Source organism: Amphibalanus amphitrite, unplaced genomic scaffold (assembly GCF_019059575.1).
Source record: "Amphibalanus amphitrite isolate SeventyFive unplaced genomic scaffold, NRLGWU_Aamphi_draft 000479F_arrow, whole genome shotgun sequence".
In the NCBI taxonomy this organism is placed as follows: domain Eukaryota; kingdom Metazoa; phylum Arthropoda; class Thecostraca; order Balanomorpha; family Balanidae; genus Amphibalanus; species Amphibalanus amphitrite.
This window is the reverse complement of record NW_024881973.1, coordinates 63994-88072: the sequence shown is the minus strand read 5'-3', so window position 1 is coordinate 88072 and position 24079 is coordinate 63994. Positions and strand designations below refer to the sequence as shown.

Here is a 24079-nt window from a genome sequence, read left to right as displayed (position 1 = left end):
ACGTTTTGGGTGTCCGAGAAGAATCCACTCCGATCGTGGCGCGAATTTCACTGGTGAGATCATGAGAAAGACATGTGAGCTGTTGGGTATCAGTCGGTCGACCACGACAGCTTTTCATCCGATGTCCAATTCCATTGTCGAGCGCACTAATCGTACTTTGATCAACATGTTCGCGAAGTTTCTCGAAGAGCACGAGCATTCAGAGTGGGACAAGAATCTTCCGCTGCTGCTACTGGGCCTGCGAGCTCAGGTCCACCGCTCACTAGGTGTATCACCGTACTGTGTTCTGTTTGGGAGGGAGCCACGTCTTCCTGCTCAGATGGAGCTCGACGCTCCTCTGCGTGGCCGCACTCGAGGCATCTCAGAGTATCTCGATGAGCTGAGGTCCAGTTTGAAGTGTTTGCATCTCGTAGCTTTAGAAAACTCTAGGTTAAGTCACCAGAAAAACAAAGCATTGTACGAGAAGAAAATCAACGATTTTAATTTTTCCCCTGGTGATGCAGTGTATCTTCATAAGGGTGTGGTTCCTAAGGGAGCTTACTATAAGTTTCTCAGGCCTTGGAAGCCTGCAGTTGTAGTGGATAAGGTGGGAGAACTGAACTACCGTGTTAGATTAGAGGGTGCCAAGTCGACTCTCCTCGTGCACCACAATAGACTAAAGCCCCGGATTAGCCAGGGCTCTGCGGCTGATCTCTCATCTGGGACTCAGGCGCGTGTGTCTCCCCGAGGGATGGAATGTGGGAGTGGTAACTCAAAGGGGGTGGCGGGTGGACCTCAGTGGAATGGCCGTTCTGATGAGCCAGCTGATCCTACCAGTGTAATCCCCGAGTCTCGAGCTCCAGTCATTTCATTACTCAATCCGTTCGCGTTGAGTTTCACGCCCGTTGTGCCGTTCAGTTCACCGAGTGGGTCCCCTGGTCAGAGAGTGCAACAGGAGGCTGGTCTGGGGACTGATGACGGCGAGAGTTCCGCCGCTCAGGAGAGCGATGGGCAGGCCGGTGCCGTTCCGAGACGATCGGACAGGCGAACCAAAGGTGTTCCGCCTGATCGGTTAGGGTACGACGATTGGTGATATTTACTGTGTTAGATTTCATGCCGATCTGTAGAGTGTGATGTTTTGTAATATGTAAATCGTTGTGCACGGACACGGTCAGATAAAGTTCCTGACCCGGGCTGGTGAAGACTGTAATGGATTCTGACAGACGACTGAGGTGTCTAGCGCGCAGACTCCGATGTTGCCATGTTTCCACCACATGGAAACGCGTCTCTTTCTACGTCGACCACCTGGATGTGTGAATTGTGACCTGTTTGTAATGCTCAACCTGTTTGATGTTATGCTTAGTTTTTGCCCGTTTTGTTCTGTGCTTTTGTTCTGTTTTTTTTTTTCAGTTAAGGGGGAAGAGTGTAGGTACTGTGTTTGTTACCGTCGGTATTCTGCGGCTCTAGTGGTTAGCCAATGAGAGCGCGGTCACGTAGCCTGAGGGCCGGCCGGCGCTCGGCCGATCAGCCGGCGCCGTCAGACGGGTCAAACTGATCGGAGCGCCAGCGAAAGGCGTTGTGCTTGTTTTGTGCTGCGCGTCTGCTGAACGGTGAGTTTATCATTTTGACTGATTTGCGGATATTTGTTATGTTCGCTTCTGTAATGAGTTTGTGTGCTTTAGTCAATTTGGTTCGCGCGCCTATTACGGGATTTATGTTAATGGCATTTTAATACGTTTCAGGACGCGGAGAGCGTTAGACATGTTGATGTCGGTACTCGATACTCAAGGCATTCTGGCGTGAGCGTTTGGGTTATAATATACTGGAAGCCGGAATCAAGAGAGAGACGATTTTGCACTCCCAACCGCTTCGGCTTACATATAAGCAAAAAGTGCAACCCTAGCTGATAGCTACTAAGAGACACACTGTACCTAATTTGACCAAATCTGCACCTGATCTGCACCAAATGTGCACCAAATGTGTACCAGATGGCCATCGTGAAAACAGCTAATATGATATAACATAATATAATATGATATAATACAACGTTCCCCGGTATGCCTCAGTTCAACCGGGATGCAAAATTCAAACCAATATAAAATATAATAATAAACGTAAATTTTCGGCTTTTATGATGGTTTTCATGGGAAGTTAAACGGCCCTCCAGCGAGAGCACCAAATGGTCTTCCCGAGGTGGCGAAGGTCCTCTCAGTGACACTGCTACCGACGTCGGAAACACACACATCACGAATTAGCTGGCGATTGGAATTTTCAACGTAAGGTTTGTCGATCTAATTTTAAGCTACCTTTAACGAGGATTTGACAATGTTATTCGTGCTGCTGTAAAACTGACGGAAAGACATACCTATTATAGCAGCTCACGACAGGTGTTTCCATTATTTTGGCTGCCCGCTTATTTTATTATTCGGTAGCGATTTCTTAGAAACCAATTGCGGACGGCAGCTAGCAGCTTAGGTATGTAGTGCACTTTACAGAAGTATTTGGAGCTAGCACAATAAAATTATCATGGGAACACAAACTGCTTATGAAAAGGACAAAAACATTCATGCTATTACCGTGTTTTACTGTTCCATGTTTGGAAGATAACGATTGCAATAATGGGACGTCCTCATACAGACATTGCAAAAGTCGTTCCAATGACATTCAAGCAAAAAATGAAGCAATTTCCTCGTCCAACCAACATATGTAAACATTTACTAACCACTATGCAAAAACTTCTGAGCACTTCCGCCTAGTGACCTCACCGCCCATCGGGATGCGCATTTCGACACTGCGTCACATTCGGTCCATATCGGTCGATGTCTGTGACCGTTTTGCCCGGTCAGTCGTCCGTTGGTGGCGCTAGCCTCGCTTGGCAGGTCAGATAGGTCACGGGAGCTGCCTCACCCGTCGTCAGCTGAGGTCCGCCGTAGAATCACGGTCGCCAACGACAATAATTGGCGGCATCTGGCAGCCAACCAAAGGTTCAGCCCGAGTCACTGCGACGGGGGTCGGCTTGGCACCGACAGTGGTCAACTAAACGGTATCGGCCGACCGATTGACTGTGCTTGTGTCATCCTTCTGAGCTGCACGCTGCAAAGCATCACTTGTGGCTGTCATGGGTTCGGAGGAGTAGTCAAAGTGCAGCATAACAGTATGAGAAAGAAGCGTGCAACGGGAGCGTAACTGAAGGAAGATGAAGCAAATTTTTCACAAAGTTCATGGTTTATGGCCGTATACTGCTTTATTTTTATAGAAATCTAATTGGCATCATAAGTCTTTTTCACCATATATTTTTTCAAATGGTTTGAAATCAATGTAACTTGCATACCTACTTCTTGACCACTTTACTTTGTATCACCACGCGAAAGCATCCGTAAGTACAAGCGGTGAGCTTCGCGCGCTGACGCAGTGAATGGGTTTATAGTTCAATTGCTTCGATAGGGCATCAGTACTATACTGGACCTGAAAGTCCTATACGGGCGCAAGACTGGCGATACGACGGTAACTGAAGGCCTCCTGTGTTGATATTTGAGACATCATCAAAGGACGCGATTATCCCCAATGAGACAAATGACTAAATGATAAACAAGCTTATTGTCAATTGACCTAGCCCAATCCAAAACTACGATTCATTTGCTCGAGAACAGCGTGAGTGTCCGCAGGTACTCAAAATCGAGACGGGCACTTCCGATGCCTCCCACGCCTGACTAGATTCCTCGATTAGAACCGGAAATAAATGACGCGTATGCATTTGATAACGTGGTCCGGGATCGGCTTAACAACGTTTACCGAACGCTGAATATGCTATTGACCAAATGATGTCATCACTTGAAGTCCGTTAGGACGATTTTTGCTGGCTGCCAAACACGTATCAGCAGAAGACGTTACATTTGAAGTTGTTTGAAATTGATAGGTCGGTGAATCGTGGCCGGTCAAACGGACACGTCTTACTTTATTTTGTTGTGTCTCTCCTGCTGGGCCATATCATTGTAACTGTCGCACGAAGACAGTTCAATCCTGTAGGTATATAGCAATTTGCTTTGTTTTTCTCTGCACGTGGACACACGCGATTGCAAAGTGACACATGGCCATCAGAAAATGGCAGTTGGTATATGTGGTAAGCAATATCTTCTGTTTTGGCTCTCAATAAATCAGTTTTTTTTTTCTTTTTCACATCATAAGTTAGGTACGTCAAAAGTCACAGGTAGGTATGACTGCTTTTAATGCATGCCTGCGCACTTTCAGAGGCACTAATGTATCTTAGGCACTAACGACAGCAGAGATGAATACAATATCCGGCAAAGCCCAATGTCAAGCTGCGTGACGCACACACCAAATCTCGGAAACCGAGTGGACTTCTTGCTTATATTCTGACAAGTGATATCGACCTTTGACACTCCTATCACATCCGCCCCTGCGGTCCTTTGCGAGATGACTGAGCGTCGAGCGTCGTCTACGCCCCTCTCCTCTGACAGGTGGGATCGGATATCGGGCAACTGCGGGCCGCGGGGCCTCGTAGGGGGTCATGGAGCGACGAACTCCCGCTACAGATCAGGTTTACACATTGCATATGGCAGTGCGTGATTACATATAGATTATAGGGTCGACTCAAATGAACGTGCAGGAAAGCCGTGACTGACGCATAGGAAACCATTTGAAAGTGGATCAGTTCGCAGGCGTAAGAATGCAATATTCCATTGAATGTCTGTATTTTTCAAGTCAGATCGTAATCGCAAGTATGAATCCAATGAAATAAATACTCAATACCCATGAAACATCTTTCAGTTTGAGGTGCAGCTAACTACCATGATCACGCGTGACCATGATGGAAAGACGCCGTGGAAAGTTTGACCATGCGGGGGTCTATTTGTAGCCTCTAATCACAGCCAGACATCGTATATGCTATAGCGTTATCGCCACGATAGCGCTCGCGTCACAATGGCCTGTGACATAATGCCTCGCCATGACCATGAACAATATGGCTCGGTCAAACTAAAGAGGCGCCAGGCATCACAAGTGATATTGCTGGGATTTTCAACTTTATTGAGACTGCTGTAAAATGAGAAATGCCTTATAAAGTCGACAAAGAAACGATTTATCCTGCATTTTGCTTTACTACCTTTGCTGTTGGATTCAAAATAGTGAATGGGAGCAATGTGTAGAAAGTTATCATGCTGACGCACATTAGCCGTTTTTACGACGGCCATCTGGTACACATTTGGTGCACATCTGGTGCATATTAGGTGCAGATTTGGTCAAATTAGGTTCAGTGTGTCTCTTAGTAGCTATCAGCTAAGGTTGCACTAATTGCTTATATGCCTGCTTTGTCATATTATCAGAGAGTGTCATCGATTAAAACACTGAAATAAATTCATCAAATAAAGATATTTGCTGTAAAAGAGATTAGGTGCAGATTTGGTCAAATTAGGTGCACTCGCCGGATAGCCTGTCGTGAAAACGGCTGTTGTTATCTTTTATGGCAGGCTTCGAAAGGGTGCAGGAAAGCTTGTGATGTTTCCGTTTTATGACCCAGAACAGTCTTGTCGCCAGAAGCAGAAGTCAAAGTCCTTGTTCTTTGTGACCCCACGCTGTGGCTTACGCCGTGAATGGCTATATAAATCCCATAAACTTTACTGTAGAGTGTTCCGAACAGTTCCCATCAGCTTATGTCTACGTGAATTAAAAGTGCACAAAAAATCAGCATGTGCAACCATTGTCAATTGATATTTGGCATGTGTAATGAGTTCTGACGTAAGTTCCCTTTGATGTCATATTGCTTATTTTTGGCCCATCGCAACCATGTTCCTTCAACCTCTTGCATGTCGCAACCTTTTGTCTGCCTGCTTTAAACACTGTCTGGGGTTGTTTTCCCCTTCACACCGCTAACAAACACAGCAGAGCCGCAATAACCTAACGTGAAGCCGTTCGGTACATAGCGAACGTCACCTTGGTAAGGACCCGCGTCACTTACCTCTTACGTAAGCGGTGGGTGTAGCCGCTGTCCTCTTCTATCTACAGCACACCCTAAATCTGCTGACGCGCTGCTGCTGACGCGCTCTACCAACTGCGTCCCGTGCTGGTGCAGAATGCCGGGCATGACCAAGGTCACCTAGACGCAGAGGGCAATCTCCGCCGATGGAAAGATGGTGCAGTGATTTGCAGACTTCAAAGGACAAACGGCGAGCGACTGTTGTCCCGGCAGGGGAAATATGGTGCGGGAGTGACACGAGTGAATTGCTCGCATGCGCCTCAAGCGGCTAACTAGAAGCGCATACTTATCTCACACCGAGAGAGCATTGCCACAATTGATGAATATCGGCAAGGCTGGGAGTTACAAAATAAGTCCGATGAAATCTTCCCTCGAAATCATGGGAAAAGAAGGAAAAGAGGGGAGAAGGGGAAATGAGGTCACTCCCTTTCACATATGCATATGGTGAATGAAGTTCATGCAGTAAGTCGGGATTGCGATTTGATTGAGACATAGACTTCTCTAAATATGTACACTGAGAGCTTTTTTGATTCCTTTTAAGCATATTAGGGGAATTGGTCTAAAACAACACCCTGATCATTTCTCCGAATATACCCCAAATACACTTTCTTTGAATATCGCTCTGAAATTCTTCTAATATACCCTACACTCAAAACCTCTTTGATTCCTTTTAAGAATATTAAGGGTTTTGGTCTAAAACAACACCCTGATCATTTCTTCGAATATACCCACCCAAACTATACCCTTGTTCTTTAAATAGCTCCCTTGAATTCTTCTAATATGCCCTAGTAAGTACCGAAGAGGAAAGGAATGATTCCTGTTCTATTCCCTGCCATACCCACAGTACACTCCTTTTAACCTACCAAAATACCCTTACATCGAAATCTCTAGTATTCCATCTAAGCGTATAAGTGGAATATTTTGCAAACTATACTCGCATTATACCACTTAACACTCCCGTATTATTCTGTGATTTCCATAACTGATCTCAATGAATTCTTGCATTAGACCCCACATAAACCCAGAAGGGAAAATAATAATGCCCGATATAGGTATATTCGTCGTAGAACTTGCTCAGAAACTGTCTCATTACTCTCAGCTCCCTCGTCCGATTTCCATTTATAGTTATATCGTAACACATCCAAAACTCACAGACATTTGGTCTTTTATTATTGTTCCGAATGTTTTAAATTGGTGACAACAGCATGGACATAGCTTCACCGTTTCTCTTCCGATAAGACGCAACTTGGGATAAGTAAATCTGAGATCATCATGAATGGATATTTAATATCTATTTCGGTTATAAAACACGAAAATCAACGGTGGTTTCAGCTACGCAAAAATGGCGTGTATGTTAAATAACTGTTCATTACCAAGGAGATGTCATTAGAGCATTGCATATCCTGTAACAATTGCTGACTTTCACCTACTGTTAAAGGGACAGTATCACCATTTTGATGAAATTTGACATTGCATAGGCCCCACCTTTCTGGTCCGGGAACTGAAGACCGATCCTCGAAGCTCCACACCGTTATCCCGCTATCGCCGCTCAAAGTACGAAAGGTGTACCACACTTTGAATCGTGCTTCACTATCTTCACTGTTTAAATGTTTGCGCCGTTTTGAATTGACCGCCAGTAATAAAACTTTTACCCTGGTCATTTCATCAAATTTTATAAAGCCAAAACGTTTTTCGCACTTATTCATCACCGTTAAATTCATTAAATAGTCGTAGGCAATTTCCGCTGTTTCCTTCGGATTCTAGCGGCTCAACAAAGGAATTCCTCCAGCTTGAATCACAATCTCCCTCCAATGTATGACGTTTATCACGTGATTGTCACGTGATATTTTCTCCCATTGTCAATTGTCACGTCCAATTGTCACTCCCTCCAGTTGTCACGTTATATTTTTATAGGCAATACCTAAGGCTACCTCTCCCTAAGGACAACTCAATCAGAAGAACGACCGCGTAAGCGTAGCGTCAATAATGTATTATCTGCGCCAGTTCTGTAGTAATTTTGCATGCTTCCAAACTGGCGGCCATGCTTGTATAGTGGTGGTTCGCTCATGAAAATGAATCATGAAAATGAAATGTGGTTGCAATATTTTTCACCGAGTTCGGTCCTCAAACTATGTTTTTCTGATTCAGAAAAATAAGAAATTCTAGTAAAAAAAAAAATCAGCTCCATACATGGATTTTTTTTTCGATGATACTGTCCCTTTAACGCCAGACCCCTTGAGACCCTAATTTTTCGCGATTATTTTTAAATGCGTGGAAGAATTTCAACCAAGCTCAGGACATGGCTGTTTCAAGACCTGCCGAAACTTTTACAATTTAGATATTTTATCGCCATTTCAATATTTCAGGTACTTCTCATTGACTCGTAATGTTAAATTTCGAGCAAGATTTTCACCCAGTGTGTAGAGGCTATCACCAGTCAGCCTGTGATACGTTATGACGTCACAGCTAAGCCCCGCCTCTGTGGTCTTGGCCTGCGGCGGTTTCGGGCCGGCGCGCGGTCACTCTCGCTGTGGCGGGGAGCAGGGACGGTCGAGCGGTGCCGAAAGCCGGCGGAGTTGTGCGTAACGTCTTGGCTGACAGTGCCCAAATAGCGACATGATGACTGAGGAGCCATAAATGCTCAATGTGCATTGCTTGTACAATACTGATATGTGCGCTGATATTTGTTTTATTTTTTTCTATAAGCTGCAAATGACGGGCAGATGGCATATAACTGACATAAGCAGACATGTGCATGGATCCGAGTGATGGATCTATGATCTCAGTGGATCTCGAAGCAATCTGCAGGTTCGGATCTATGATCCCACCGGATCCGGCGTGAAAAATCTTTCCTGGATCTATGATCTCTCGGGATCTGATGATAAACCAAGAACATGGATCTATGATCTGAGTGGATCCCACCATGCAAAACATTTTAAACCAAGTTTGCAAGTGTTTCTATGTCAATAAGTGCCATAAAACTATGGCTTATGATGTGCTATCACATAAATCACTAAATAAGAACGTTTGTGAGCTGCAACGAGCGGTTTTTTGGATTTCTGTGTTGACAATAAATAATTGTATGTATGTATGTATGTATGTATGTATGTAGGATCTATGATCTCACTGGATCTCAAACAAAAATATTAGAATCGGATCTATGATCCCTACGGATCTGTCGATAAATTTAAGAACTAGATCTATGATCCCAACGGATCCGAGATCAGGATCCGTGGGATCAGATCCCAGATCCATTTTTTTCGGATCCACGCACATGTCTGGACATAAGGTTAGGAAATATTCACCTGTATTTAATCACCTGTATTTAAAGCCTATGGCGTTGCAAATAATGCGATAATGGGATGTCGGATGTCACCAAGTAGCTGCCGATTTGTACATCGCTATGCAACCATCGAACAACGCAATAATAAGTTAATTGCTTGCCTTCGCTTCACATCATAAGGCTCGCTCGTATTTCAAACAGATATCCTACATCGAAAATCGTATTTGTTAGGAATCGTTAACGTTTGTTCGAAGCACGTGGGAGTAGTAGGTTGAGGAGTGATGGTCCTCTTGGTCCTATATTACAAGGGTCAACAAGAGCCCAACATTTACTTGACCGTCTGCTGCAATTGCAATTGATTCATAGCACGTGAAGCGTCAGCGAATTTCATAGTCCTTTACAGATGGCAGTGGTGTCGTTTGTAGTTTGTACAGAGGTCGCTGATGGGCACGGGTCAATGCCGTAGTCGTGGGCGGAGCCTAATGTCATATGACGTATGAAAGCCTCTATCCAGGATGGAAAAACAGTTAACATTACGAGTCAATGACAAGTGCCACAAATATTCAAGTGACAACAAAATGTATTTGAAGAAAAGGCTTCGGCAGGCCTTGAAACAGCTCCTTCCTAAATATGGTTGAAATTATTCCACGCATTTAAAAATAATCGGGAAAAATTAGGGTCTCAAGGGGTCTGGCGTTAACAGTAGCAGCTTACACGACACATTTTTACAAGACAAAACTTATATGCCGGACCCTGTAAAAGAGATAATAGGACCAGATACTGCGCACTGCTCGGGTCCGGGCGCTGACCGTAAAATAGTCATGCAGATCTAAACCGGGTGCGGGCAAACACGCCCACCAAGGGTCTCTTGGGTGAATTTTCCGGTTTCCGGCACGCCGAAAAGTCGTTGTCGTGCAGGTTTCGTCTTTTCTGGGTTCCACAGCTGTGCTTTCGATGTCCTCCACGACGTCCTTTGCTCGAATGATCAATGCACACACTGCACACCCGCTATCACCCGCGCTGAGCACAACCGTCCTTCTCCACTGCACGCTCAAACTCAACTGGCGCGCTCAAACCCTTTGAAAATTGGCGCGCTTTCGGCCCAGCTGTCTGATCACGTGTCATGTACGTCACTGCCGGCACTGGATTGCAGTATGCTGATTGGGTGGCGGTTGCGAATCACCTGGCTCAAACGCACTTGCGCCGCGACTGGTTATAGCTGCCCTAACCGCGCGTCAAAACAAGCTTATAGCTGCCTGTTATGTCGTCGCACCGCCCACACGCACTCAGCGAAGACGGCACCGCGTTTGGTGCTGTATTAGTGGTCAGCAACACGTCCAGGGAGCGACTGCCCGTCCTCCCCGCCCGCCCGGCCGGCCAGTCCCGGCCCGCCGACCGGTCACCGCCGGAGGCGCCGAGCGGCACAGGTACGGTATCTGACAGTAGCGGCAGAGACTGTACACTAGGGTATATTAGAAGAATTCAAGGGAGGTCTTTAAAGAATAGGGGTATAGTTTGGGTATGTTCGAAAGAAATGATCAGGGTATTGTTTTAGACCAAAACCCCTGATATGCTTAAAAGGAATCATTTGAGGAATCATTTGAGTATCTTAAGGGCATTCCGCCAAGAAAACGGCAGAGTTATATAGGAGCATGACACACCATGATCAAAGGGAATAGAGAATCGTTTTGGTTGTCAGTGCAGGGCGTTGTTTTAGACCAAAAACCCTGATATGCTTAAAAGGAATCATTTGAGGAATCATTTGAGTATCTTAAGGGCATTCCGCCAGGAAAACGGCAGAGTTATAGGAGCATGACACACCATGATCAAAGGGAACAGAGAATCGTTTTGGTTGTCAGTGTATAGAGAAGTCTTTGATTGAGACAATAATCATCCCCGAGCAATCCTTTCTTCTTCTTCTTTTTTTTTGCACCTGTAGCCACGTGCATCTCAGTTTTAGGAGTAGTTAGATCAGTAGCACAGACTATAGCATAGACCTCTGTATACAGAGGCTATGGTAGCACCTAATTCGATACTCATCCTATCATATTTTAAATGAGCTGTATCCTGTCCCGTAGGTGGTTTCAACTCTTGTCTGTCTGAAGCTCTGATGGGATAGATTGCATGCATAATGCCTGGTAGTGGTAATTGGTAGAGACCCTTACTTTCTCATCAACTTCACCACAGCAAAGTATCCATCACCGGGACTAAATCATATGTAAATGTAGCAATGCATCTGTATGGGGGACCGTTCGGTCCGGTCGAATCACGGGAACGATAACACGCAGCTACAGTGGTCCTAGTCCCGCCGCGCCTGATAACAATTCAGCAGGCGCCTCGAAACGGTATACCGTTGCAGCAGGTGACTGCACACCCCCACTCTGCCCCAGGGGGACTCATGTGACATCCTGAACGCTTCTGAGAATTCATGCATCGTCTGCTGCTCGTAGATGCAGCACGCGCTGCAAGAGACGGTGCAAGGCGGCGCGAGGTGGCGCAGGGAGGCGCGATGGGGTCACGGGACCAGAACAAGATCCTCCAGACCCTGTCCTCTTTCGTCGGGACGGTCCTGCGACCCTGAGACACACCGACACCCTTCAATCGGCCCACTCTGTCCTCACTTCGCCCTGCCGTCGGAGTGCAGGTGCGCTGGCGCCACTTACAGTCACAGGACACTTAGTCATCTGACCTCTGAATTTAATGAGATTCACCGAGACGATGCGTATGCGTATCCGAGCGGCCACGTTATCGCCTTTTGTGCAAGGTCGGGGTGTTATATGGGGCTTTGGGGACGACAGTGGCAGAGTTCACGTGATTCGCACCCACCTCTCCCACAGCTGTTTCTCTGGATGCTGACCTTGACTACGGTTTGGGAAGCCCGTTTGAGATGTCGCGAAGTCCGGATATATCAAAGTACTTAGCTTCTGCTTACATACCTCGGGTATATCTCGGGTCTTATGTGACAAAACATGACTAAGAACGGGAGACATTTAGGTAAACGCCGGACAGACCAGAGATCACTACGTGGGTAGGGCCGACCAATATAACACCGCACATTGCCCCAGAAGACGGTAAATAACTTTTGAAAATACCTATCTCCAGTTTTAGTGTTTTCTGAACCAAAATTTTGCGAGGAATCCGATGGTGTGGTCCCCGAAACCTGAAAAATTTCCATTTTTGAGATAGCACCTATTTTTGAAACATAAATATTCGTCATGCATAATAGTCAAATAAATTGAAAATATAATGAGTTAATTTTTGTAACAACACTAGAATGCATCGACATGAATAAGTGATATATTTTAGCTGAGATGATACCATATCTGCGCATACATGTACATAAATTAGTACATTAACCCTCGACGGCCGAGAAGGGGTGGGGCGGGTGCCGCCTCATGGGGATTTTCGCGATAGCTCAAAATACGCCGAGGCTAGACAGCTGAAACTTGGCATACCTATTCTTTTATTCAAGCTGGATCTTTTGACACCAACCGCATTTTCAGGTCAGGTCAGGTCACTGAACTATGACGTCATAAATGAACCTCTGCAAGGGCCTCAGATGTTGCAACTTTGCAACGCCCTCAGTGCCAGAGGAACTTTTACAGGAAGATGAAACTTACAGGACGTAGTATCCTTCAGAGGCCTCACAACTTGCATATCTCGGATTTTACCTAAGTGTCACATGTGGTCAGGTCGGTCACGTGACCTCACCATTACAAGTCAATGGGGGAAATATGAAAGCTGTTATTTTGGCGCCAGAAATGATCTAAAACTATCCCAAGCACATGGAATCGTGGTTTCATGATCGAACCTTGCAAGAAGTGCGTGAAACCACGATTCCATGTGCTTGGGACAGTTTAAGATCATTTCCGGCGCCAAAATAACAGTTTTCATATTTCCCCCATTGACTTACAATGGTGAGGTCACGTGACCGAACTGACCTCATGTGACCTTTGGGAAAAAATCCGAGATATGCAAGTTGTGAGACCTCTGGAGGATACTACGTCCTGTAAGTTTCATCTTCCTGTGAAAGTTCCTCTGGCACTGAGGGCGTTGCAAAGTTGCAACATCTAAGGACCGTGCAGAAGTTCATTTATGACGTTATAGGTCAGTGACCTGACCTGACCTGAAAATGCGGTTGGTGTCAAAAGATCCAGCTTGAATAAAAGAATAGGTATGCCAAGTTTCAGCTGTCTAGCCTCGGCGTGTTTTGAGCTATCGCGAAAAACCCTATGAGGCGGCACCCGCCCCACCCCTTCTCGGCCGTCGAGGGTTAATGTACTAATTCATGTACATGTATGCGCAGATATGGTATCATCTCAGCTAAAATATATCACTTATTCATGTTCGATGCATTCTAGTGTTGCTACAAAAATTAACTCATTATATTTTCAATTTATTTGACTATTATGCATGACGAATATTTATTTTTGAAAAAATAGGTGCTATCTCAAAAATGGAAATTTTTCAGGTTTCGAGGACCACACCATCGGATTCCTCGCAAAATTTTGGTTCAGAAAACTCTAAAACTGGAGATAGGTATTTTCAAAAGTTATTTACCGTCTATTGGGGCAACGTGACCGGCTTGGGGCGAGGAGGTGAGAAGTCCTGATAGAACTGCCGAGTCCACAATGCAGTTGGAAACAGGCGGTGAATGGATTGTTTTGCGACTTTACTTTTGACCTTGCAACTTGCATCCTGATCGGCACTCGAGAGAGATGACTCTCAATAGTTTGCAGCCTTGCAACCAACGTAATTACTTGATTATCTAGCATATCAAGTAAATACGCTTATGATTTCATGCAATTCATTACACGACAAAATAAACCATAAAGTGACGTAAGCCAACACTTTCATTTTCGTTGATAAAACACGAAGGTTCTCTACTTCAAGGCGGCACAAAAGCGCTCAGACCACTTTAAAACGCTCCACCAACGTTTAGCGCTAGCCGTGACAGCACGTGAGGTGTGGGGTCATCCCGCAATTACCTCATCGTACCCACTCCATTTAACCGCTGTGTGTGTGTGTGGGAAGGGGAGGTTTGATAAGCGTCTGGTGACGTAGCTCTCACAGAACAGCTCAAACTCGGTGAAGCTGTGAAAATTTCGACTGGAACAGAGAAGCGGCTCATCTTGTTTGTTATGAAGGTGACAATTTTTTGTACTTATTAATCATATTAGGCAGGGATGCGGAGCCGTGAAAATTTCAGACGGCTCCGGCTCCGGCTCCGGCTCCGGGTGAAATGCCATGGCGGTTCCAGCTCCGGCTCCGGCTCCGAGTAAAATGGTCCGGCTCCGGCGGCTCCTGCTCCGGCTCCGACTCAATACATTGCATATGCGCAGGGATGCGGAGCCGTGGAAATTTCAGACAGCTTCGGCTCCGGCTCCAGCTTCGGAAAAAAATCGGCTCCGGCTCCGGCTCCGGCTCCGGGCAAAATGTGCCGGCTCCGGCGGCTCCGGCTCCAGCTCCGGCTCCAGCTCCGGCTCCGGCTCCCCACCCCTGATAGGTGCGATTGTGAAATGCAAGCGTTTAAATAAATACTTTTTCCAAAAAGTCTTTTGCGCTTTTGTCGGATTTTACATAGGTTGCTTGTAAGGTGTTCTATAGAGGCTGGGTGGATGGCCGATGAAAGAGGGAATGAGCGCTTCTTGGTAAGAAGCGACACAGCACAGAAAAAATACTAATTAAATGAGAAATATAAAAAGCTACAAAATGGCACACACATGGAGCATTTCTGGTAAATATGTCAGAAAAAAATATAGACCAATTAGTTTCATACAATGTTTGATAAACTTTCCGTATGCTTATTCTGTTGCCATGCCAAGTCAGGGAAGTTTCTTAATCCAGGGCAGATAAATGCAAATACATCTCTTCCTAGTTCCTACTACCTGAAATTTCCCGTGCTTTCCTTTTGAAGGCATGAAGGATTACGGGGAATCCACTACGAAACTCCAAAAACCAGTTGTTGATGCATAATTTTAACGAAACATTTTCTACCGTGCCATAAGTGATGTGACCGCATCATGACCATGACATAGGCACTATGACGCCTACAGAAGAGTTCAAAAAGGTAAACTGGTATGCTCACATCACTGCCTGCCGCAGGCACCTTCCACCGTTTTTGTGACATCATTTTGGTAGCTCCGTGTAGTGTGTTGCATTGTGCGAATTTGGAACTATCACTCAGTTCCCGACGACCAAAACGAAAAACAGGAATAAGAACTTTTCAAAGGGAGTTACTTTCCATGCATGTCCAGAATGCGCGCGGCTAAGTCATGGGACACAGGGAAATGAAATGTGTTGCCCTACGAATAAGACACCCATTCGCTTTTATAATAACACCCTTACTCAAATTAGATAATGAGACCCCTTTTCGCGAATAAGTCCCTCACTTGATTTAAATCAGCACAAGTTGAATTGTCAATTTAATTCAGCAAAAGTTGAATTAAATAGAAAATCGGCTTGTTTGATCCGTTCACCCCTATTTCTAAGATAACTTTCGCATTTATAAAGCTAATATTTTCAGATAAAACAGTAGCTATGGCAAGAACGCCTGACACCAAATATCAAATGTCATTCTGCTTACCGTGGCAAATGAGTCCACCGGGTGCTTACATAAATATCTACTCTTGAGCCAATCACTGTACGATGCATAAATCAGCGGTGTTATTGAAGAACAGTAATCGATGATGGCCAAATACTGATGTGAATCTATGTGCTATATTTGGAACAATGTTTATCCCCGGCTCCCTCATGCGGAACACAGACATACACCTCAAGCAACCAATCGTGTCGGTCAGTGCAGCGAAAACATATGTAGCAAATTTAGCTTTTTATCCAAAGTGGTCAGACGCCGTCGTGATTTTGTTCTTCTTCAAATATGCTTTTTGTTTGTTTTCGTGCCGATTGCGCCATACTGTTGGCCCCACTCTTGTATGCAACGGTTGGCCTGTCATCAGGTGATCGGTGTGCCAAATTTGCGAGTCAATTCTGAGCATTTTTGGCACGGTGAGCACGGGCTAGTCTCGACGGGCATGCGGGAAGGCTTCGATGTGCTAGACTGAGCTGTTCGCAATATTAATCGGCTTCGTTTACACAGTTTCTCTCTACACACATGCGTCTGTCGCATTGGAAATTCGGCGTTGTACGATTCAGTTTTATTGCGAGATTCCCATCACACTCACACGAGCCTCTTTTCAGCTTCAGTTGTAGACAGATGACGACATATTGCTGCAAGTTGTGATTTTTTGTTGTTGTTTTTTTGTTGTTGTTGATTTTTGTTGTTTTGAAATAGGCAGATACATAGACGTCTAAGTGAGATAAAAAGTATGACGGACGTTAGAAAAGGAAAATATGAATCATGACTCAAAACGACAATGCAGAGCGAAGAGGTAAGCGGTAAAGGGCGTTAGAACACATAAATACGAGCAGTTCGACATATGGTATACAATCGTTCACACTGCGGTCACACATGGATAAACATATGAGTCAGTCAAGTACACATATTGCATGGTTCACATCGTCAACAAGAGGCCACAATGAAGCCGACGCCAAGGAGTGTAAACTTCCTTTTGCATGCAACACGCAGACAAAAGTCTAAACGTGTTGCTGACGGGCTGACAGAAAAAGCCATTGGTAGTGGTCGCAGACGCTCGATAACTGGCTTCAGGACGACTTGGGTCCTGGGCTCCCTGACTTCAGACAAGCATTCAGCACCACTCCCGTTTATGACACTGCTATCACACTCTGACGTCAGAGATGACGTCACCGACTCACGCGGCCGCGGCTCGGCCGCTCCGACCGCCGGCGATTGTACAGAGTGGGCGTCGGTCCCGCACGCGCACTGAAGACAGACTGGACGCGCCCGCTCGGCGCCTGAATGCCGCACCAATGCCGTCTCCGGGCCGGGCCGTCAGCCGCTACCGGATGCCCCCTCCCTCCCCGTCCCTTCCACCCACTCGCCTCCCAAAGCTAGTGACCAAGTCCCTTAGCATCACCTCACAGACGAAGCGCGGCGATGACGGCCGCGACGAGCGCCGTCAGCGCGGTCGGCCGGAGACCTGGCCCGCCGCCGCGCTGCCGCTGCAGCAGCGCGATCTCCTCCTCCAACAGCTTCTTGTGCAGCTCGTCAAGCAGCTCGTGCTCGTCGTGGTCGTCGTAGTAGATGTCCTCCTCGTCCTCGGGTCGTCGCAGGTAGACGGTGCGACCGTAGCGAGCCTGCAGCGTCCGGTAGTTGTGCCCGATCGGCAGCTTCTCGGTGCGCTTCAGCGAGCGGAACAGCTCCAGCTGAGGAGGGGAGGGGAGAGGGAGGTTAGCAACGGCGAGAGAAATTGATATCGGAAAGGAATATAGCAAAAAAAGAAAAGGAAATCAGCTCATCAGGAAGTCTGAAAGATTCGGGGAGATAAAATGAGGTTGAGAAGGACAGAAAAATAGAGAGAGAGAGAGAGAGAGAGAGAGAGAGAGAGAGAGAGAGAGAGAGAGAGAGAGAGAGAGAGAGAGAGAGAGAGAGAGAGAGAAGAGGGGGAAATAAATCCTTTGCTCAGTAACCACGTAACAATAATTCGTGAAAGACGTCTCGTCACAACACATACCATTTCAGTCAAATGAAAATAAGCTCCCAGGAGCGGCACATCTTTAACACAAATCACACAACTTTGAGTTGCCGCCGTCAACACCGGCACCTCGTCTGTTGTGGTTCTTACCTCCGCCTCGGTGACTTTGACGGGGTGCTGGAAAATTGTCCAGGTGACCACCTCGTAGCAGCCGGGAGTGGTCAGGGAGCCCTCGTAGCGGTAGAAGTCGTTGGTGTTGAGCGGCATGAGCTCCTGCAGCCGCGGCGGGTCGACGACGGGCACTGAGCTGCCGCCCTCCGTGATCTGAGCGAGCGCCTCCTCCAGACGGCCGATGGCACGGTTGTTGGCTTCGCTCAACTGCAGACGATAGAGAAAATTTTTGATAAGTTATTATGAGGTCAGTTTTAGAGAGGCGTAATGTGATATGTCCGACGAGTGAGTTGTTAGTTGTAGGATCGAGTAAACCGAGCGTGGCACGTGAGAGTGAGATTTTGATGAATGCGCCAGGTGAACAACGTTCCATTGTTTGATAGGGATGCTTGTTATGACCCGCTACTTTGTCTAGACGGTGGGGTGAATGGCCTTTGCAGGGAAGCATGGAGTAAACACTTTTTTGTAGTAGATGTGAAAAGTCTTTGCTGTTTGCAAAGACCTGCAGTGGATTGTTAAACAGTGATAGATTTCTGGATATTCGGCAGTAAATGTTAAGACGATGACACACCAGACTATAATCTCATGATAACGATGGAAGAACAACTGTTTACAAAACTGCAGTGGCGGAACCGAAACGCTAACAAGACATGGGTGTCATTCAAAAGTCGTACACTATGGCAGAAGAGCAATGCAAAGTTTATCAGCTTTGCTGTGATGCCACTTTCCATGATTCTAATCCCAGCTGAATCTTTTATCTGGGCATATGTATGTACCATTTGTTTTCAATGTTTTCTCCAGCATGATTATCGGAAAGTTAAGTGACAGTGAGTCAGGAGTCTGCCTTAGGGATATATTTTGGTGGTTTTCAGCCTGCCGCCTCAGATGAGCGGCTGGCTAACTGTAAAAATGGCATGGCTCAGACACACAGAAGTAGGATTACGGTACCCACCTCAAACATAACGGCGAGCACAGCCAGGCCATCCTCGTGTTTCAGAGCCTCCTGCAGCTCCTCGTAATCGGTGTTCTTGCAGACCACGTGCATTTCCAGGGGATAACTGCAACGATGCAATAAATAACCGTCATCGACATGCAACCATTGATTTGTTACGAGTGTTATATTTCATCGTATTTGCCAGTATATGCAATTGCATGCATATTTGCATTCAAACGTTGCATTGGTCGAAGTTACGCATTGACAAGACATTTGTTGTAACTCTTGATGAATAAATAGCGATCCAGGGCCATTCTTTGTGACCCCTAGTCTGACCCGACCCAGCCGACAACATGTCACGTCCCCTGTCTCTCCAGACACTCTAAATCCTACATATACCTACTCTATGTAGATACTCCGTGTCTTTATACTCACTGTCTGCCGTTGACGGTATGCTCCGAGCCGGTGGTGCTGTCCAGACCCCAGTGGAAGTGGAATCCAACCACCTCAAAGTTGCCCGGCAGACCACCGCTCCGCACCATGGGTACTTTCCTAGTGGTCATGGTAGCTCCGGCTGAAAGGAAGCAGTAGTCCGTCAGTCTGAGGTCGTCCGACAACAGCAAACAGGCCGTGACGGTACCAGAGACATTGACGCCGTGACCCTATATCAGTCACGATCACGGCCTTCGGCGATGCAACTTCGCTTAAGGCGAAACGGCCAAGCGCCAAGCAGGTATAAAGGCATGTCTAGACAGAAAGCACCATTATAGACCTGACAACAACGTAACTTGGGTCAGAGAAGGAGCGGGAACAAGCCCAATGCGGTGAGACTTTAATGGTGAATCATATAACTGCCAGTCGATCTATGACTTCTTCGTAACTTTAGATTAGTGAGAGAAGAAGCAATCGATGCCGTAAGCCATTGACGTCTCTGCCAGTACATCGACGTAGTTCAGTGACGTTTCTGAGAAAATTTACCGGGCCAAGGCGAACGGGTGGTTTCGCTCTTCAAGATTCACGTCATACAGTAGGTAGGTACTAATAAGAGAAAATCGATATTAAACCAAGCGGATTACTACGGAAGACTGACGTCACTAGGAGACGCGTTTTTTCAGCGTTTGTTTGGTTTTATCATGGATTTAGCTGGCTGCGCTAAAGAAAATTGAGGAAGAGCGGTAGCCTAATATATATTCAAGAGCACTGCCTAAAATTTGCTTGCGATGCTATTTGCAGTACATGCTAACGATTTGAAATGTATTATCGGTAGAAATAAGTTTTTTGCCTGTTGGACAAATTATGATTCGTGCCGTGGTTACATAAATTTTTCCGTGATAAGCTGAATACGTCAATGGCATTCGCCATTCATTTTTAGATGTTAAGCTGCATTACTGCAACTGACACGAAAAAAAACGTTTTGAAATGATTCAGCCAGTGAGCCCTGTAGCTGAATCCATCCAATCCGTCTCAATCAAACCTCAGGACTGACTGGCGTCTCTTTCGTCCTGTGACTACCGTTCCTCGTATTACCCACTACATCGACGTATGACCGACAGATCCGTACATTCCAGCCATCTTCACTGTCTAGCAAGCCAGCGTTTAGCGGGAGGTGAGCACCGGTGAGAGGCCGGTGAGAAGGCGGCGGTGAGAGCGGGCTACTCACCGCTGTGATAGTTGTTGGTGAGGTTCATGGTGAGCGGAATCTCGTCAAAGTGGTAGAACTCGAGTGGCTTCATGCGTTTGCGGACCGTGCTGCTGGTTTCGATGGCGATTGGCGACTGCCGGTGGCGGTCGCAGTTCTTGAAGCCGAGATCAGCCCAATGGTCCGGTCCTGAAACGAGCGCACACAACATCGCTAGAGAAATGTGCCTGGATTGCCAATACAGTACAAATAACACACAAAAAAGCGTATACCAATAGCGAAATAAACAAACTATTTTAGTTTGTAACACTAACTGGTCGCAAACGCCCATTGTTACTTCGCTGAGGTTTATCCGTCAGCGTCATATAATCTGTTGCATGACCAGATTCCAGTATTTTACACGCGATTATATAGTCATTTCACACCTGAAAAGTGATCCTATATCACGCTTGGCCAGACTATCCCAACATTGGTGCGTGGCTTGCATGATATCAAAGAAGCCATCATATAACTTTCGTTTCCAAATATTTGGGTGTGACGATTCATGCTTAAATGCAATATATTATGTCATGTAGATACGGAAAATTGGATTGCTCATCATTTTTTTAGCATTTTATCTCTGCACGCTCCTTCCAGGCTGCTACATATGGTAAAAAGCGTTTTACTCACCGAGTTCTCCTTCGTACGTCCACGATTCATGACCTGGAAATAAAAAAGACGAATATGTATAAGAGGATGGCAGTGTCATAAAACGACTGATACAAAATGTAACAGACGTTTTCTATATACAATATAACAGGAAACTTAAAACAGGCGATGCTAGCATAAAAACACCCAAGGCTGAGCGAAATCAGTGGACGGGCACAATAAGCGGAGGGCATGGAAACTCCGCCGGCACTGGACGGGAAAGGCGCACACTTTTTAACCCACAATGAAAGGGAGGACGGATGCGAGCGGTAACACCGAGTAGTTACACGGTATACTCGACGACAATGAGCAAAAATACACCGGGTTTGTGATAATAGCTCCTTTATGACTACATAAAAAGTGTGGGGTTACGACAGAAGGTTGTTTGATTAGATTGGACACAGGACTGAGGCCATGGAAGAACCTGTAAGTATGTATATGGGCCTTATTGATAACGCATTGCCGTTGGATTGATTCAACTGCTTTTAGGAATTCGATGCGGTACCATGGCGGCTCTATGAATGCATTATTTTGGAACATTTCAAGCGAAGACACCGGAATCTTCTATGCATATGCCACTGAATCCCCTTTGATCTACTTATGTGTTTTAGCGTCGTAATTTGTTATGAATTGCGAACATTTGTGAGGGCTAAGCCAAAATAATTTCCTGTACTGACAACTACGATACTGCATTTACGCACAATGATCAGATATTCAAAGACTGCGCTCAAACGTCAAACACTACTCAAAACTTTATGAGAGGCTTTCTCGGTAGCTGTTTGACATGCATTGCTTCTTGCGCGGATTCAAAACAAGTATTATTCGCAAGAACGATAATTTGGGAGTCGTTAACACTTAGTTCTGCTGTTATTTCACGGTAATCTTAAATGCATCGATTTGGTGACTTCTGCCTTTTAGCTGGACATATGAACCTTTGAGCTCACGGTGAATATTACCTAAAGTGATTTCCAACGATGAAATTGTTAAATACACGAAAGTGGAAATCCTTCAAATCCGTGATAACTCTAATTGAATGTAAACACTAAAATGTGTGCCATCATGCCGAGTTTCCCCGGCTCTCGAGCTGTTTATCCATTTATCCACTCTGATATCAAGCACCGGTGTGTAGGTGGAGGCAAGTGTCCGATATCCGCCACCTTCCGTCGGTATCAGAGTCCGAATGCGCCCAATCCACCTCGGTCACATCACTCACTCTTCCCTGCTCTGACATCTCTGAAATCTCCACTGACCGGCGAGTACGAGTGTGACGGCGCTGAGCACCAGCAGGACAATCTGCAGCGGACGAGCCATGGTCGGCTGAGCTGGGCTGGCTGGGCTCTGACAGGAGTGCGATGAGGGAGCTCGGGACGAGCCACACCGTCCGGCCTCCACTGCACCGCGACACTGGCCGCCCGCCGCCGCCGGCTCCCTATCAAATCCGCGCCGGTCACGTGGCCACCCGCCGTCGTCACCGCCACCGGCGGCGTGATGCCCTTCCGGGAGTTCCCGCCGGCGAGGGGTCAGGTGCCCCAGGGGCTGGTGGCTGAGTAGTCACCACTTCCCCAAAAGGTCGGGAAGCGACCGGTATGCGTAAAGGGATGAGCTCAGGTGACGGCTGATGCAGACTGAAGGAAAGGTAGAGGTCTGATCTCAAAGGAATGGCCCAGTGTTATGTCAAGGCATCGTTACTACACTGCCATTGTGACATAATCTACAGTGACGGCTCTCTAGGTCTGGTTATTATGTCATATGATTTAACATAGCCATGTCGGGTCATAGTGATACAATTCGTCTGCTCAGGGACTCGCCGCCACAGTTACCTAGTCAAAGGCGGAAGGAAGCTGAAATGTGTGTCAACCGCCAGGTTTTCTATGCCTAATGAAAAGAGCACATGATGTTTGTTTGATGATTGCCGTGGTAGTGGAAGGTGATTTACCGCTCTTGCATAACAGTAATCGTCTATATGTGCATAAAGTAAAAAGTTCTGATCATATCAAAGCTACCCGTTGTCCTGACCTTCTGCACTACATACGTGATGAGAGAACATTGTAGGTACTCGTAATATTATGTTAAAACGCATTTGTACCAGAACTAATACCTATTGATATTGGCCGTTTTCACGACGGCCATCTAGTACATACAGGGTGATTCATAGCCGTGTGACCTATTTAGCTGATCTCTCTTGAGAAGAGGATTGCATATTTTCGCGTGAAATTTCACGTGCTAGTAGCAAATTTTATGAAGTTTTGTTCGGTCTTGGTCTGGTCTCTGTATATCGCTCATGATGTACACAGTGCAGCAAAATGTAGAAATGTGTAATTTGTATAATTTAACGCAGTCCGTTAAGCGGACACCAAGATAGTTCTGCACGTCTGAGGGCCTGCACCCTAGGGAAGCTCCAAAGAAGATAACAATTAATAGAATTGTTAATAAATTCAAAACAGAGGACACGGTTTAATGATAAATACGGCAAAAAAAAAATTGGTAAGCGAACCCCGGAAAGTTGATTTCAAAGAGCGCTGAGGTTTCGTGGGCGCCACACTCGCCGGATCTCAACGTCGCATGCAAATCTTCCTCGGGGCTATGCAAAGTTCGAGATCTTTTAGGAGAGTCCCCAGGATATTATGCGACTGAAGGACGCCATTGCAAGCTTCTTTGGCTCCATTTCCTTAGACATGTGGTGCGCCCGCGCCATCGCCAACTGTAGGGCTCTGGTGCTGGAGTCATCCGTCGCCGAGGTGGACATTTTGAGCATCTTGTCTAAAATGAGTGTGAGCTTCAAAGGAAAAGTGTATATGACTGATACAATACATGGATCAAAACTTCAGATTTGGCTCTT

The 24079-nt window shown here is 46.2% G+C and overlaps 1 protein-coding gene across 1 annotated transcript; it reads right to left on the bottom strand.

The window, feature by feature from the left end:
• Positions 1 to 16528: 16528 nt before the first annotated feature.
• LOC122392284 (putative carbonic anhydrase 3) lies at positions 16529 to 22648 on the bottom strand. The gene is made up of 7 exons (XM_043386971.1): positions 22491 to 22648; positions 21223 to 21255; positions 20575 to 20742; positions 19350 to 19488; positions 18933 to 19038; positions 17960 to 18187; positions 16529 to 17540 (listed from the first exon to the last, which is right to left on the bottom strand). The coding sequence occupies exons 1-7, from the start codon at positions 22549 to 22551 to the stop codon at positions 17253 to 17255; spliced, it is 1023 nt and encodes a 340-aa protein (XP_043242906.1). The 5' UTR covers positions 22552 to 22648; the 3' UTR covers positions 16529 to 17252.
• Between the last annotated feature and the right edge of the window lie 1431 nt (positions 22649 to 24079).

Bases quoted from the DNA above. Each gene is read 5' to 3' on its own strand.
- LOC122392284 (XM_043386971.1), bottom strand. From the start codon at position 22,551: ATGGCTCGTCCGCTGCAGATTGTCCTGCTGGTGCTCAGCGCCGTCACA. The intron at 18,188-18,932 runs GTGGGTACCGTA...TATCGTCTGCAG, and splicing joins TGCTCGCCGTTATGTTTGAG to TTGAGCGAAGCCAACAACCG. The intron at 17,541-17,959 runs GTAAGAACCACA...TCCCCTCCTCAG, and splicing joins TCAAAGTCACCGAGGCGGAG to CTGGAGCTGTTCCGCTCGCT.